The 17,700-nt window shown below is 49.6% G+C and overlaps 1 protein-coding gene across 6 annotated transcripts in view; it reads left to right on the top strand.

Annotated features, from left to right (window-relative positions):
* Positions 1–17,700, top strand: part of CACNA1D (calcium voltage-gated channel subunit alpha1 D) — a 309,818-nt gene that overhangs the window by 204,681 nt on the left and 87,437 nt on the right. For 4 of the 6 annotated variants that reach the window (XM_057705786.1, XM_057705782.1, XM_057705781.1 and 1 more), the window contains 6 exons: positions 9,458–9,545; positions 9,820–9,879; positions 10,857–10,883; positions 15,727–15,887; positions 16,815–17,040; positions 17,173–17,380. In XM_057705786.1, the coding sequence (XP_057561769.1) occupies positions 9,458–9,545; positions 9,820–9,879; positions 10,857–10,883; positions 15,727–15,887; positions 16,815–17,040; positions 17,173–17,380 (770 nt within the window). The remainder of the gene's footprint in view (positions 1–9,457; positions 9,546–9,819; positions 9,880–10,856; positions 10,884–15,726; positions 15,888–16,814; positions 17,041–17,172; positions 17,381–17,700) is intronic. The other 2 variants (XM_057705785.1, XM_057705783.1) reach the window with 1 other exon arrangement.

Genomic DNA, 17,700 nt, shown 5'->3' with positions numbered 1-17,700 from the left:
GCCCACTGTAAGGAATTCATATAATATCAAAGTATATAGACTAAGACCATTGTCTCATCCCTCTTCTTAGAGGGAACCAGGCTTGGCAATTGGGGGCCTGTCCTTTCTGGCTTCATCTGTGCACGTGAGAACCTGCTTTTGCACAGACAGCACGTGCACTGGTCCCCATCATTAGATCACCCAGCACAGATGGTCCTGCAACTTGCCTTTCTCACTGAACCGTGTGCCATAGACATCTTTCTGTGTTTTTTAAACAATGTTTTGGCTGTTTTCAATAAACGGCCACTTTAGAGCTGCCACAATGGTCTGTATAGTCTGTTGCCCACGTGGACCCTACACCAGTTGCCGGAGTTGTGGTTTTACGCTTGTTTGTGTGGCCGTCGGATGGCTGTCTTCCTCTGCCATGAGACGGGGCGCTCCGTGGGGGCAGGAACGGGGTCTGTTCCTGTTCTGCACGGGGTGGCTGGCACCCGGCACGGTCTTTGTCACACGTACGAGCTCCTGGTGGTTCGTTGTTGGATGGAAGACCAGCAGATCATCTCTCACACTTATCACGTGCTGCCTTTGTGCCAGACACGGTTCTGAGGGCTGTGGGTACAGGAGTCTGTTATTCCTCACGCAACTGAGACAAGAACGTGACAGAGGACGAAAGCGAAGCTCAAAGGATTAAGCGGCCGCTCAGGGCCGCGCGACTGCTCAGCGGCAGAGCTGGGATTTGCACCGAGGCTTTGCCACAGTTTGTACGTTTGTCGCCACTAACCCCCCACGTGCAGCCCCCGTGCGGCCATCTGTGCCTGTGGTCCTGGGGGAGTGATCACCAGGCAGGGTTTTGCTGGGTCCGGGCGGGGGCCTGTTTCAGATGTGAGACAGCACCTCGCATTCCCACCAGCCGCGTGTCAAGCCCCCGTTGCCCCCGTGCCCTTCCTCCTGCTGCCCTTGCGCTGCCCCGGGGCACGTGGCCTCTACTCCGGCGATGAGCCAGCCTGCAGCAGCCGTTGTATCACAGAGCTGGATGGGGCTGGAGACCCTGCAGTCATTTTCTCGTGACCCGGTGGCCACAGGGGAGTGGTCACCGTAGACGACGCCTCGCCAGTGCTTTTATCACCATATTACACCATACTTACTATTCACCTCTTACCGCAACTCTGGGAAGTGCAGGTCCAACCGCTGTTAACATCTTACGAGGGAAGAAAGTAAGGTTTAACACCATCGGGTAACATGGGCACCGTCATTCAGCCAGTAAGTGGCAGGGCTGGGATTAGGCCTGGTCTGCCCAGGTCCAGAGGCCACCACGTTAACCCGGAGTGTCCTGCCAGATATAGCAATGCCGGCTGGACTCACAGAGCCTGTCAGCCCCCAGGACTCCTGCTGAAGTTTCCTCTCCCTGGCGTCCTTCCTAGAGGGGAAGCCAAACCTTGGAAACCTTAGTCCCGGGTGGGTTAGTTGGTCGCTCATTTAGGACAGGTTTTGGAAGACAGGCGTTATGTATACTAGCTGCGGGAGGTGCACGGCTGCTCTCCTAGTCAGATCCTGAAGTGTAATTTCTCCGTGGGAGGAGGGCAGTTCTGGGGTTTGCGTAGCAGAGCCCGGGGACAGGCCACCTCTGGCGTCCTCAGGCCTGTCGGCACTGCTGTTGCTGCCCTCTACTGAAGCATCATGTAACTGCCTGTGTTCCACTGAAGGGGTCACAGTGGCCGACTTGCTAAAAGAGGATAAGAAGAAAAGGAGGTTTTGCTGCTTTCGCCAACGCAGGGCTAAAGATCACGGTAAACTGCTGAGATTGAACTTTCTCTTTGGGAGACACTTCTCCCAAGACCTCTGACGCCTTTTCCTTACACATGGGCATGGTGTGAGGTGCATGCGCTGTGTGGTGTGTTTGTAAGATGCCTGTGTTTTCATTTGACTTCTTTGAAACTTGGTCGTGTTGTGTTCCTCTTGTCTCTCTCCCAAATGTGTGTCTTAGCCAAGACAGCTTTGCAGTTTCCTCTTCGTTTGAACTGTACCTTTTAAAGAAGCAGCTGAACCAACTCAGAAAATTTATTTAATTCCGCACGAATATTCTTAGACTGGAAGACAGACTTTTTAAACACTTTCCCCAAAATGATGCTTTTTTAATCTAAACTGTTTGGAAATTCCAATGCTATTATTTGATTGATTGTTTTCTTTTCCAGGTTACATGTTTCAAATGGCCTCTGGGTCTTCCATCCTCTGGCCAGTTTTTACCTAGGACCAGGCTAAAGCTAGTAGTGTCCGTTTCAAGAATGAAGTTAAAAATAGACTTTTAGGTTGCTACGATTTGGGGGCACTTGCCTTTACAAGTGGGAATGGGGAAAGGGCTTATGTGGGAAACAGTTAAGTTTCAATCTACGCTCAAAACTAAGGCTTAAGAGAGCCCCTCATCAGAAGCCCTGGGGTTGGTGTCAGGGCCATCCCCATGCAGGGCAGGTATGCAGACAACCGGTGTCCTGCCCTGCCTGCTCGAGCCACCCCTGTGGTCCCACAGCAGCACAAAGCTTTTGCCTACGCACACCTGGTTCCTGCCACCGAAGTCGGCCCTGGCCAGACAACTTTGGAGGAGTCTATGTGAGAAGATTCAGACTTAGGGACACAAAGCCAGCTGCCAGGAGAGCAGAGGGTTCACGTTGCTCTGTTCGCTCAAGTGTGAAGGCTGTATTAAAGTTCTACTCTCATCAGGAGGCCCAAAAGTGGAAAGGGACAGTGAGTATCAGATATGAGCCCTTTGTCACTCTGAGAGCACTCGGTGGCCCCAAGAGGAGGAACTTGCCTGAGGGTGGGAGTGAGTCTAGGGCAGAGACAGAGCTGACTCGTGCAGCTTTAGTGCTTGCAGAGAGGTTTGTGAAGAAGGGGCTGGGCTTGGTGCAGCTCTGAAGGCCTCTGCAGGAAAACCAGGCTTCAGCTAAGCAGGAAATACTGTGATGGCCACGAGAAATAAGATTTGAAAGACTGACTTAAGCCTGCAACTCCGGGTGGGTAGCCATGCACAAATTAGTGGTTCCTGTCCCACGGGAGCAGGGACCCCTCCTTGGGCATGTAGGTGCCCACCCTCCTCAGTGGGGGCTTGGGTCTCGTGGCTTTTCAGGGATTCTTGGGGCTTCTGGGTTAGCCTTGAGATCTGCAGGAAGAGGAAGCAGTCTAACGTTTTCAGGAAACTTCCTGTATGTTGTTGGGTGCAGGGGGTCTTTTTTTTTTTTTTAATTTTATTTATTTATTTATTTATTTATTTATTATTTTGGGGGGGGTACACCAAGTTCAATCAACTGTTTTTATACACATATCCCCGTATTCCCTCCCTTCCTTGACTCCCCCCCCCCACCCTCCCCGCCCCAGTCCTCTATGCAGGGGGTCTTTTATTGACTGAGGTACCTAGGGACCCTAACGAAGGCCCCTGACATTACTGGTGATGCTAGTGCGGTGGGGGCCCTTGTGGGGACGCAGTGCCCCCCATGTCAGTTGGTCATACAGAAATAGTTACCGCCAGGGCGCGATTCTTGCTTTAGACACAGAAACCTTGGTCTGGCCTTGACCCACATTCTCCAGCACGAGTCTGGCTTCTTTACAGCAGTGAGAGTCTGTTGCCCTGTGACGGCTGAGCGTGTCACCACAAGCAAGCACAGGCAGATTCCCCCCGGGGATGTCGTGGCACTGCTCGTGCTGGTCATGAAAAGAAGATAGAAGCACAAGATCTTGGCTTCGGATATCCTGTCCCCAAGGAAGGCAGCCATGATCCTGCCACTGCTCAGTTGCCTAACCTCACCACCCCCCGCCTTCAGAAGGAAAGAGGGAGAAGCTTTAGGCTGCTGGTGTACAGAGGGAAATGCTAGGAGAGACCCCTGAGTGTGTAGGAAGCCTGTCCTGTGGAGAACAGGGGAGCAAGGGTCCTAGAGGCCCAGGGCATCTGTGAGCGAGGCTGTTGGTGTGACCTGCGCCAGGAGGAGGCTGGCAGGCTCCAGGATCACTTGGCGATGGTCCCCAGGGTCCCAGGGCACCCCTGGCTGGCAGAAGTCTCTCAGGGGCTACTCCTTCCTGCGTGTCTCCACTTCCCAGGGCGCTCTGCCTGGAGATGACTGGGAACCAGTTCTTCCAGGCCACCTGCTGGCCTCCTGGCCACCCTCCTGCCTGGTGGCAGTGGCTTCACAGGACTGCTCACACCCGGCTCTCCTGGCCAAGCTGGGGCGGGGGAGGGGAATGCCAAGGAAACCCCCTTGGTGCTGGGAGTAAAACCAGATAGCATGTGGGTGTTTCCTCTTTACGGTAGTTCTGTCAGGTCAGAGGTGCATGGGTCTTAGCGATGAAATTTCCCAACAGCTCATTTATAGATTGTGCAACTGAGCCCTGGGAGGAGAGGGAATTTGTCCCCGTACCACCGATGACAGAGACCAAGCTTCTCTGCCATCTGTCCTAGAGGCTTTGGGCTCAGTAGCCTCCATCACTGAAGGAAGTTGGTCCCAGATTGTGCTGTGCCTGTTAGTGGTGAACATAATTTGGGGACTGCCTATCTGGACCCACACACAGACTCATTCAGACTCCCGGGCGCACGCACCCATGCACGTGTGCGTGCGTGTGTCTGTGTGTTGATGTCCCTCGGAATTCACAAGCCAGGCAGAGGTGGTTGAGAAGTACTTTGTCCTTCAGAAAGGAAGTAGACAGAGGAATGTTTACACGGTGAAGATGCAGTCGTGCTAGCCTGAGAAACAGCGTGTTTCCTTGGTTTATTTTGTGTGGCATTACCCATGATGGCGTCCAGGCCCGACAATTAGATCCTAAAGAGAAGGAGTGTGAGCCGCTACACACAGGGGGTGATCCGAGTCGGGGCTGAGCCCAGGCTGCCCGGGCAGCCCTGGCAACTCTCACTTACAGTCCGGAGTGTGCTGGGCTGCCGGCTGGCTGGCCCTGTCCCCTCCCCGATAGCAGCATTTGAAGCTTAAGTGTCTGCCCTGGAGCTCTCCCCAGAGACCCCAGTGCTTGGAGTCGGCTGCAAAGCATAGGCCCTGAGCTTCCCTAGATATTCAGCAGGCAGGTTGCAGGGCAGGTCAGCAACCCCACGCAGGGAACAGGCTTGTTCTAGTGCCTGGTTTCAGCTGGAGTCATTGAAAATTGTTTCCAAATTTGTATTTTAAAAACAAAAACGTCCTCAACGAAGCTCTAAGGTTTCCTGAAATGTGTCAGGGAAACGTATATCTGCATGCAGTTGGCTCTGGCTTCTTTTGCAGGAGGGTCTGGTGCCTGTAGGTCTGGGGGGGCGGGGTGGGTCTCTCTGCTGCAGCCCTAATTAGGCCTAGCCACTGGTCAGCAATAAACACCGCATCCCTGCTGAAGGGGACAGAGCAATCACCCTGAATGCGGCAGTCCTGATGCCGTGGCAGCCGACTGGGGAAAGGGCACGTGTTCTGATACTTCGTCCATCTGTGTACTTACTTGGGGTTTTATAATTCTTTCTGCTTGCATTTTTATGACGTCCCAGTAGTCCCTGTCACACCTGGATTTTTGTACTCCCCCCATTTGCTGGGCAGATCTCCTGGAAGTGGTCTGGCTATACACCAGGTTTCTACGGGTTAAGAAAGGTCATTAGGACAGTACACCAGGGCTGACGGGTAACGTGCTTGCTTGGTTTTTGGAACTCTTTGACTTGTATAATTTTAAGTACATACCAATACACATACCGATATGTATCGATACTGAAACACACACCAGTATACCTAAGGATGTAGCGAAGCCACAGGGGTGGTGCGGCACAGTGGCAGGGACGCAGGAGAGCTTTCTCCTCATACGTCTGAGCTACGTGTCCTGAGGCAAGTGAGTCAGTTCTCTCATCTGTGAAATCACAGGATTCGTTCATGTCATCTCAGAAGCCCCTTCCGGTTCTAACCGTCTGTGATTCTCCTGTCTTGATTTTTTAAAACGTAGATGGGATCCTATTGGGGCTAAGTGAAGTGAAGTGCATATCAATTTATGAATGTTAGAAAAATGAATGCCTGCTGCAAGTGAAGGGTGAAATGTTTTAATGTACAAACAAGCTCCTTGGTTATGCCCACTGGGCCCGGTGTCTCCTGTACGTCTGGAAAAGGAAACACGCCTGTGGCCGGGAGGGAGGGCTGGAGCTGATGGGGAGGCTGCCCAGGGCCTCGGCCAGAGCCTGGCTCCTCAGCTGGGGGCGGGGATCTGGATCCAGATCCATTTCCAGAACCAAATGAGGTCACCACATTCTACGGCAGTCACTGTTCTCTTCCTCCACCTGCCCCTTCCTCTCCTCCTCCTGAGCCCTGGGGACATGATTCAGGGATAGGTTTATTTATTAAGGGCCTGTAACTCTGTAGGTGTCAAATAGTGATGACAGAAAATTGCTCTCCGTGTCACAGGCCAAGTTAGAAATAACTCAGTTTAAGACAGAAAAGGTACAAACTGGGAATGGTAGCCCAGGCTGGTTCAGAAGGGTGGAAGGCTGTGCACACGAGCATCCTCTGTGCAGCAGTAGAAGTGGGCAGGGTGAAGTGACACTGGATCTGGACCATCCAGGGAGTGTCGCCTTGCTTCCAGGGGGCTCCCGGAAAGCTTTTCTGAGATGATGGATTCATCATTTACGGGCCTCACGGATGGCTCGACACTGTGGACCCCTCTTATCTCTTATAGTTCTGCCAACAGCCCTGTGAGGTTAAGTACTTGCCATCTTACAGATGAGAAAATGAAGCCTTCGAGATGTTTGGTCACAAACGTGGGGTCAAACTTAGATCTGACCAACCTGAGAGCCTGCTTTGACCACTGTCCCATCTCACCCGAAGGACGGAGCCCACTTGGTGAGCAGGAGGGTTCTCTCCATCAGTGCAGCCCTGACACTGTGCCCCACAATTAGCCTCGGTTTCCGCTTAGGGAGTTGAGTCTTACCTCTCATCTCCCCACCCCCACCCTTAGTCTAGGGAGCAGCGTGTACATTTCTTTCACGAGTAGTTGACATGGAGCCAGAAATACAGAATGATGCCACGCCCACCCCTTTCCCATAGGTAGAGTGTAATTTATCTGCTTGGATCAGATCACTTGAAAAACAAGCTTTAGGAGTGAAATGCAGCAACTCTGTTGATATCATCATGGGACGTGGTCCCGGAGAGTAAAAAGCCACAACGTTTTGCTCATGAGAATAAGTTTGTTCCTTTGGAAATGGTGACTGAGTTACAATATGGTTAATATTAGAACCATAAAGTATTAAACTGTTAGAGATAGGAGTGACCCTCAAGAGCGTAGAGACGGTGTCTCCACTTTCCAGATAGTGCACTGAAACCTGGAGAGAGGTGGGGCTGCCCAGGGCAGAGCCAGGACCTAACTGAGGATGGAGAACCCTCAGCCACCCTCCCAGCCCCCGCTACCGTGCGGCTCTCCACTTCTGTCCCCTTAGTGGTGGCAGTAACCACCAAGAAAAACACTCCGTGAAGATGACTCAGGCTCATAATTGTACGGGTCTCCCAGCATGATTTTCTTGGTCCAGTTCCTGAAGAGAAGGGTGACCCTATGGGAGGAACCTATAACACTGCCGTTGGCTGACTCTTACAATTTTGCAGTCTTTCTGCTCAAGGCAAAGCATGGAACAATCATGGAGAAGCGGATTGCATGAACAGCCTCCTGTGTGTGTGTTTCTATCTCTTGATGGAGCTTTTTCTTAAAGGTTTTTCCATGATTGGATTGTGGGGAGGGTTTTCTGAGGGGGGGGTGGGGGGGGCATTTTTGCCTGTTTTTTCGCATGGAATTGTGAAAAAGTGAATCAACGTTTGTAGTTGGTTTCTTTTGACTTAACTAAGGAAGCAAAAGGTTATTCTGTGAGGATACCTGTTGTCGTATATGCGTCTGTAAGTACCATTTTGCCTTTCCTTTTGAAACCTTTGCCTGAATGTGCCTGGAGGTGGCTACTGAGACCCAGCCCCGCCCCCCCCCCCCCCCCACCCGCCCGCCCCGGCAGGCTCTGTTCCCTGGGTGCTTACAGAAGGGAACGGATCTTCTTTGGTGCCTCAGAGAAGATGTTTCTCAGCTCTCTGGGCCCTTTGAGTCCGGTCTGCGTCCGTCCTTATCATTCACACCCTGTCTCTCCGATGAGCAGAGCCTGCAGACCTGCAGCTGCACGGATGGAGCACGCTGGTCCTGCTGCTCTGCCCCACGTGCCTAGGCTGGCCTCAAACTGCTCCCCACAGCCCTCCAGGCACCACTGGCAGGTTTTACAGCTGGAACCGCGGCATCTTTCCTAAGACGAGCCGTGTGGGCAGAACTCGTGGGGGAAGGGCCTTCCTGTTGACACCGTTAGGTCTGTAAAAACCATAAGGTCTCTGCAGTTCAAAGTTATGCATCAGGGAAGAGAAGTGCACGTGTTCGGGTGATTCTCCCGTGCTTTGACCTTCGACGACCTCTCCTAACCCCAGAGCAGAATTAGTCTTTCCTTAATACACTTGCTCACACCCCTGCAGTAGCTCTCTCACAGTAGATTGAAGTCCACGGGGGGCTGCCTCTCCCATGGGTCCTCAGGCGCAGAGCCCGGTCCCTCTCTGTGTCCTGCACCTCCTTTGCCGCCTGGTCTCCAGCACACGTTCGTGATGTTTCTAGGGTTGAATCAAGTGGAGGAGAAAAAGCACCCATGTGCCAGATGGTGTCTCTGGGTGGGTCCCTGGGCCTCCTGACGCTAGCGGGTGCATTTCAACATTTCCTCTGCTTCTGCTTGGGATCCTGCTTTTGGGGAGGGAGACGTGCCCAGAGACCCCGGTGGCACTGGGACCACAGGCAGCTTTGCCCTCTGGTCACTGGTTTGGAGAAAACCTTCTCCCTGTAAGGCTATACTTCGTGGTGCTCTAGTGCTGGTGTCTTTGGTCAGCACTCTCTGCATCTTGGCTTCAGAGGCTGGGCAGAAGAACATCAGATAGATTAATGGAAAATGAGTCGAATTCTTAAATTTTTAAGATTTTGTGCTTGGTACCTTCCTGTGCTTCTCCCTCTATAATACCTCCTTTCCTTCAGTATATTTAAAATAATTTATTTATGAAATATTAGGTTTATTCACAGATTTTCTAGAGTACTTCTTGTTGGGACAAGAAAAGATGTAGCTGTAACTGAGACGTTTTCATGACCTCTCAGTGCAAACCTGGAAATCAGAAGAATAGGCTGGCAGTAAGCACAGTGGCAGGATTCAGTTTGGTCCCAGGCTTCTTTTCTTGGGACGTTGGATGGATGGGATCTCTTCCTGTCGACTCTGTGGGCTTCCTCGGCAGATCACGGAAGTGAGGGCTCCCCACTGTGGAGGTACCTGGCTTCTTGGCATTTCCTTTTGCCCGTCAAGTCCCTGAGGACCCTTCATCACCCTCTTGCCAGATTCCCGGAGGGTCAGCCTGGAGGCAGAGATCACATCTGTCCCGTCCCGGGGCGTGCAGTGCATCCGTGGCACCGTCTAAAGCGTTTCTTCTCCCCGCAGCCAGCATGCCCACCAGTGAGACGGAGTCTGTGAACACGGAGAACGTGAGTGGGGAAGGCGAGAACCCAGGCTGCTGTGGGAGCCTCTGGTGAGTGGGGTCCCCGCCCTCTCGGCTCCTCCTGGCTTCTTAGAGCAGCAGCTATGAGGAGGATGCCCAGATTTCAGAGGAGACCTGGAGCCATGGCCTCAGGCGCAAGAGGGGCGGGCGGGCTCACCCCGGGCCCCTTGGTCTTCCTCCCGTCCCAGATCCCCCAGACCCCCAGCATTTCACCTGCCTCTTCCTCCAAAGCGGTCTGTCTTGCTGAGGTGGAGCCTGCCGTGGGCTGAGCCAGGTAACCCGGCGATTCCCCTGTGTCCACTAGGTGCTGGTGGAGAAGAAGAGGCGCCGCCAGGGCCGGGCCCTCTGGGTGTCGGCGGTGGGGGTAAAAGGCCCGATTTTCTGAACCTGGGGCTGGCGTCAGTGCTTTGAAGGGCTTGTGTGGCAGACTTGCTGATAGAATGTGCTACGTATTTAAGTTTCCTTCACTCTCAGGGTCTCCCAGCCTCACGCATAGTGGCTGGATGACGAGACCCTGCCCTCCTCGGCTCGTGCACTTTCTCTGGAGCCCTGCACCGCCCTCTCCTAACTGTGGAGGACGCCATCACATTAACACCCACTGGCTTCTTTCTAGACGAGCTGGGCTGTGGCAGCGGGCGCACCAGCAGTGTGCACTGTGCAGAGCATTGCCTGCTTTGCGGGGAGCCCCATGCAGTTCCGTTCTGTTTGCTTTCTGCTGGTGTCCTTTAGGTCTTATGTCTGTTGAGTACAGGTGTCATTTTTAAGAGCAGCCTATCTCTTTGGCAGAGGTTCATAAAAATGATGTGTTGAGAGCAGGAAACTCAACAGTTAATGAAGTAAATTTGCCTCTTCTCTCTGGCTGTGCCCTCCTACAATAGCATGAAGGAGGCAGGGAGAGGGTTTGTCTTGCCATTTTACAGATGAGCACACTGAGGCTCCAAAAGGTGTGCTGCTTGCCCAAGCTCTCGCAGTGAGTGAAGAGCAGAGCTAGGACTGCGAGCCCAGGGCTCATTTTGCTGTAGTAGCAGCATGTGCTGCTGTTGAGATGTGAGGCTGAGCTGTGGGCAGGAGAGGGCCTGCTGGCTGCAGTGTGAGGAATGTGGGGGTGGGGGTAGAAGAACCCCTGGCATCACCACCTGTGCCAGGGCTGTTCAGGCAGCTAAGAGTCTTCTCTTGCCTGGCCCTCTGCTCCACACTCACCCAGCTGGCCCGCTCCAGGAGCCAGGGGTGCTGGGTCCAGGCTTCCATGCATGGCTTTTACCATATCTCTGCTGACATGTGGGGGGAGCGTATCCTCAAGCCTTCCTAACAGAAATCATATTCTTTTTGTCTTTCTTTCAGTCAAGCCATCTCAAAATCCAAGCTCAGGTCAGTATCTTCTTTGTATAATTTTTCTTATGTCTGGGGTTTTTTTATGTTCTAACTTCTGAATTTTACACAGAGTTGCTCTAGACTTAATTTTTCACTCCATGGGCTCTAACGTTCATGTAGAAGATCAATCTGCTGGTAAGTACTTGCCTTGGAGAACAGTGTAGTAAGTGCCAAAGATTCTACCCCATCTCAAACAAACAGACCAATAAGATGCAGCAATGAACAATGTTTTGCCTACTAAGCAACCCTTTACAACCCCTCCCTGAGTCATTTCTCTAAGAGAGATATTTCCTGTCACTTTGATGCTTAAAACTTTTCCATGGAAGGAAGTTCAAGAGGTCTTCTGAGCTGCTGGTAATGTTCTGTTTCTTGCTCTGGGAGCAGGTTACATTGTCAATTCGTAAAAACTCATTGAACTATATAGCAACAATTTCTTATTTTTCCATATAAGTATTGTTTTTCAGTTAGAAACAGTGTTTTACCACTATATACAAATGTTAACTTGAAATGGAATAGAACTACATGTAAGACTTAAAACTGTAAAAATTCTAGAAGAAAACATAGAAAATCTTAGTAACCTTGGGTTAGGCAAAAATTTCTTGGGTCTAACACCCAAAGCACTGGCCATAACAGGAAAAACTGATAAATTGGACTTCATCAAAATGAAAACTACTGCTCTTTGAGGAGGAAAGAATATACAATGGAGAAAAGACAGCCTCTTCAATAAGTGGTGCTAAGAAAATTGGACAGCTACATGTAAAAGAATGAAATTAGAACACTTCCTAACACCATACACAAAAATAAACTCAAAATGGATTAAAGATCTAAATGTAAGGCCAGATACTATGAAACTCTTAGAGGAGAACACAGGCAGAACACTCTGTGACATAAATCAAAGCAAGATCCTTTTGGACCCACCTCCTAGAATAATGGAAATTAAAAACAAAAATAAACAGATGGGACCTAATGAAACTTAAAAACTTTTGCACAGCAAAAGAAACCATAAACAAGACAGCCCTCAGAATCGGAGAAAATATTCTCCAATGAAGCAACTGACAAAGAATTAATCTCCAAAATATACAAGCAGTTCTTGCAGCTCAATATCAAAAAAACAAACAACCCAATCCAAAAATGGGTGGAAGACCTAAATAGACATTTATCCAGAGAAGACATACAGATGACTAACAAACACATGAAAAGTTGCTCAACATCACTAATCATTAGAGAAATGCAAGTCAAAGCCACGATGAGTTATCTGTCACCTCACACCGGTCAGAATGGCCATCATCAAAAAATCTATAAACAGTAAATGCTAGAGAGGGTGTGAAGAAAAGAGAACCCTCCTGCACTGTTGGCGGGAATGTAAGTTGGTACAGCGACTATGGAAAACAGTATGGAAGTTCCTTAAAAAACTAAAAATAGGACTACCATATGACCCAACAATCCCCCTCCTGGGCACATACCCTGAGAAAACCATAATTCAAAAAGATAAATGTACCACAGTGTTCACTGCAGTACTATTTACATTAGCCAGGACATGGAAGCAACCTAAATGCCCATCAACAGATGAATGGATAAGAAGATGTGGCACATATATACAATGGAATATTACTCAGCCATAAAAAGGAATGAAATTGTTATTTGTAGTGAGGTGGATGGACCTAGAGTCTGTCATACAGAGTGAAGTAAGCCAGAAAGAGAAAAACAAATACCGTATGCTAATGCATATATATGGAATCTAAAAAAAAGGTACTTATGAACCCAGTGGCAGGGCAAGAATAAAGATGCAGATGTAGAGGACGGACTTGAGGACATGGGGGGAGGGGGGAGACTGGGACGAAGTGAGAGAGTAGTATTAACATATATATATACTACGAAACGTAAAATAGATATCTAGTGGGAAGCTGGTGCATAACACAGGGAGATCAACTCGATGATTAGTGATGATCTATAAGGGTGGGATAGGGAGGGTGGAAGGGAGGCTCAGGAGGGAGGGGATATGAGAATATATGTATAAATACAGCTGATTCACTTTGTTGTACGGCAGAAACTGGCACAACAGTGTAAAGCAATTGTGCTCCAATAAAGATGTGAAAAAAATTAAAACTACTGCTCTTTGAAAGAAAAAAGATCAGCTGCAGACTGGAAGAGAAAATATTTGCAAAACCTAATTGATAAAGGACTAGTACCCAGTATATATAAAGAATAGTGTCAGTAATAAGAAAACAACTCAATAAAAAACAGATTTTTAATATGCATGTAGCCAAAGAAGAGATATAGGTGGCAAACATGCACAAGAAATGAGCGCTGGTCATTAGGAAAGTGTGAATTAAAATTACAGCGGTATACCACAACACACCTATAGAATGGATCAAATTTTAAAATGTGGCAATCCCACGTTTAACAAGGATGTAGATCAATGTGTAAGAAATTCCTACACAGCCATTTAAAAAACAAGTTGGCAGTTTCTTATAAAGTCAAGCGTATATTTACCATATGACCCAGCAATCCCACTTCCAAGGTATTTATATGAGAGAAGGGAAGATAGATGCCTACACACAAAAATTTTGCATGAATGTTTATATTCGTAAACATTATATATGTATAATTTATAAATAGAACATTGATATGTTTATTTACAGTTGCTAAAAACTGTAAATAACTCAAATGTCCATCAAATGGTAAAGGGTAGACAAATTATAGTTCATCCATATGATGGACTAAAACTCAGCAACAAGAAAGGAAAAGACTACTGAGATCGATAACACAAATGAATTTTTACGAAGTGAAGGAAGCCAATCTCAAAAAGCTATGTATTGTGTGATTCTGTTTATAGGATTCTGGATGAAGCAAAATAGAGAAAGAGAACGAATCAGTAGGTGTCTGGGGCTGGGGTGAGCAGAGCGGATTAACTACAAAGAGCCGTAAAGGAACTTTTTTGAGTGATGGAAATGTTCTGCCTCTTGGTTGTAGTTACAAACTGTAGAACTAAAAAGAGTAAATTTTACCATATGTAAATTATATCTCAATAAATGGGAACTTCCCTGGTGATCCAGTGGTTAAGACTCCGCACTCCCAATGCAGGGGGCACGGGTTCAGGGAACTGAGATCCCGCATGCCATGTGGCGAGGTGGAAAGAAACAAATTAAAAGCCCTTTCATGGACTTCGCATTGCCAGAGGGCATTTAAATTTCTTCATAATTTGGCCCCCGGCTCACCCTCTGGCCTCATGTTTTGACACCCCTCCTAGACTCAGCACTTGGTTATTCTGGCCTGCTGTCAAATGCACCACACAGTCAAGTTCTTCCCACCCAGGTCTCTTTGGTGGGGGCTGAGTGCCTTACCCTCTCCCCCGGCTAACTGTTACTCGACTATCGAGAGCCAGCCCAGACCTCAGCTTTTGCAAGAAGCCTTCCCCGACTCTTCCAAAGATCACGTGCAGCTCCCTTCTCTTTGCTCCCATACCCGGTACCCTGCATGTAGCACTTGGTGTGGATTTGTAATTACCTGCCACAGCCTGGCATGCTCTTCAAGGACAGGGGCCACGGACCATGCCTTCATCTCCACATGTCCAGTGCAGGGTTTCAGGGGTTGTGACAATGAGATCCCCTGGACTGGGGAGACACGTGTGGTTTGTCACTACAGCATGAGTAGACCCATGGAGGCTGGATCTTGTTTAGGCCACCTTGCTTAAGTATACTGAATTATGCTTCACGGGAGACCCCCAGTCTTGTGGGGACAGTTTTTAGTGTCCTCCGTGGAATTTTTCTGTGCTGGTTATCCTGTCTCCAGCTGCTGTTACCATTGGAAACCACATTGCAAGAGCAGGAACAAAACGCACTTCGCTTGTTCCAGGTCTTGCTGAAGAATTGGCACAGCTCTTCCTTTGGTCCCTGGGTTGCAGTGCTCTTAGCAGAGCAGTGCAGCTGCGTCAGCCAGGGCTGCAGCCTGGACCCCGCCTGGAGGCTCGTCGGACTCAAGTGCCTCGAGGAAGTGCCCACCACCCCCGTCAATGAGCACAGCCCAGACAGGGCTGACACTGCCACTCGGCCAGCCCTTCCCTGGGACCCCTTCACCAAGCCATCCTGTGGCAGGGACCGTTTCCCATAGGGAGACAGGCTGAGGGAAAGAATACTTTCTCTAATTGCACACTGCAGCTGAGAGTTGGTAGAGGACATGCTATGAGTCTGTTTGGCTCAGCTCATTTTATTTGTATGGAAACAGGATTCAATATTAGCTCTTCTCCTAAAGGTGTATTTTGAGCATCACTCGTTAGAAAGGGCACCTGATGACTCAGGAGTAAGACTCATGTCCTACTCAGCATTGACAACTGTATCCGGCTCCAGAGGAACCTCCCAGATCTAAGATAGGACTGAAAGTTTCCCTAAAAAGAAACTCGGGTTTTGGAGCGCTTTGCCACCTGATGAATTCCATGAGAGGCGTGTATGATACGCTGGTGTGTGTCAGCACTGAGAGCTCGGACAGATCCGTGTGCTGCGTGACGGGCACATGAACTGCATATGTGTACGAGCTCATGTTTCTGTGACTATCTAGATTTCCTAACCGGTGTAAGGACTGCAGATGACAGATTATGGGGTTATCTAAAGCCATAGGAAGGAAACCGATAGCATGATCACGTCAAGACTGTGTTTTTAAAAGTCATACTTTAAAACCGAAGTAATTTGTCTTACGAGGTCTGGTCATTTCTGTGCCATTCGTTCTCATCTTTCCTCCCTGCTCCCCGACCCCATTCGGGACCTCCGGGGTGCAGTTATTCCTCAGTGATGTTGATCGGGTGCTGTATCTGCCACCCAGGGAGTAACGTTTGCTTCTGTTTCAGCCGCCGCTGGCGCCGCTGGAACCGCTTCAGTCGCAGAAGATGTCGGGCTGCCGTGAAGTCGGTCACGTTTTACTGGCTGGTTATTGTCCTGGTGTTTCTCAATACCTTAACCATTTCCTCCGAGCACTACAACCAGCCTGACTGGTTGACACAGATTCAAGGTATAAGTAGAACAGCTGCTCTTTTTGTTCCCCGTAGGGGATCCTCAAAGCAGTCCAGCTGCAGTGTAGTCTTTTCTGATGGACACGTGATAGCGTCCAGGACCACTTCCAGACTGCAGTAACGTGGAGGGTGGCAGAACCAAACATAGGGAACACCTGGAGGTGGGGTGTGGTCTGAAGCACCTTGGAGCGGACAGATCTTAACCGTGACAACCTGGGATCAAGGAATCCGGCAGCTGGAAGGGACCTCATAATCCCTTCTCCCCCTCTTCTCCCTGTCTCCACTGGAAGCTTTATTTTCCTCTATAGTTTTCTTGGCAAGTGGTGGCTGTTCGCCCACCTTGAATGCCCAAGCAGGGTGGTACAGGAGCTCATCCCATTCTAAGTCCGACAGTTTTGAGCCATTGTGAAGCCCTGCCTGACATCAAGTCAAATCTGTTTCTGTTTGACTCTCCAGCCTTCTGGGTGGCATTTTCTAAAGTGACCTTGATAGGCAACTGCTTCTTAGATCATGGTGCTGTAAACAAGACCAGACAGATTTTTTTTGTGTGACTGATTGAAACAAACAAAAACAGCATGATGGTCTAAATGCAGAACTGTAGGCTTTCAGGGCTTGAAAGTATCAGAGATTATGTGATAGGCTGCCCCTCCCCATTTTCTAGTCCGTGAAACTGAGGCCCAGAGAAACCAAGGACCTTCTCCATGGGTCACATGTCTGAGTAGCAGCAGAAGCAGGCCTAGAGCCTGGCAGACAAGTGAACCATAAGTGTTCGTGCTGCATTTCTGTAATCTGGACAAGAGCAAAGCCAAGGGCAGAGGTGCTTGGGGCACTTCTGGCAGCAGCTGGTGGAAGGGAGGTAGGGGGAGAGGGGTTAGAGCCACTCCCACAATGAGGTTCCAAGGACGTGCGCCCCTTTGTCTCTCCAGATATCGCTAACAAAGTCCTCTTGGCCCTGTTCACCTGCGAGATGCTGGTAAAGATGTACAGCTTGGGTCTCCAGGCATATTTCGTCTCTCTTTTCAATCGGTTTGATTGCTTCGTGGTGTGCGGAGGAATTACTGAAACGATCTTGGTGGAACTGGAGATCATGTCTCCCCTGGGCATCTCTGTGTTTCGCTGTGTGCGGCTCTTGAGAATTTTCAAAGTGACTAGGTGAGGACACGCGCATCTCACTGCGGGGGTTTTCTGGACGTGAGTGGTGGTGGTGAGCCCCGTCCCCGTCCGGGGGACCTGCTGTTCCGTCCAGGTGGCGCTCTGGGCTCAGCCGCTCGTCTTGACTTGCAGGCACTGGACCTCCCTGAGCAACTTGGTGGCGTCCTTGTTGAACTCCATGAAGTCCATTGCGTCGCTGCTGCTGCTGCTTTTTCTCTTTATCATCATCTTCTCCCTGCTGGGGATGCAGCTGTTCGGCGGCAAGTTTAATTTTGACGAAACGCAAACCAAGAGGAGCACCTTTGATAATTTCCCTCAGGCGCTTCTAACGGTGTTCCAGGTGGGTCCCCCTACCCTCTTCCTCGTCTCTCAGTAAGACAGAATGACTCCATTGTTATTGTATCCGTAACCTCTGCCCTAATAACACTGATTAATTTTGTGCCATCGAAGTCATTTATTTTGCATCTCGCTCCAGATCTGTGTGCTGTGATTTCATGTTTTTGTGAGACCACGGGTTGCATTATGAAAGAATCAACCAGAAATGTGTGCTTGATTGTATGAGGTTTCTGAGGTTCCTGTGACATAGGCTCCAAAATCCTCTTCTTGTCCTTTGCTAATTTTTGATAGCATGCAAGTTTTGTAACCTTGGTTATAACGGAT

The sequence above is a fragment of the Hippopotamus amphibius genome, chromosome 13, assembly GCF_030028045.1.
Source record: "Hippopotamus amphibius kiboko isolate mHipAmp2 chromosome 13, mHipAmp2.hap2, whole genome shotgun sequence".
NCBI classification, from domain to species: Eukaryota; Metazoa; Chordata; class Mammalia; order Artiodactyla; family Hippopotamidae; genus Hippopotamus; species Hippopotamus amphibius.
The sequence above is the reverse complement of the archived record's forward strand: the minus strand, read 5'-3'. Positions and strand labels throughout refer to the sequence as shown.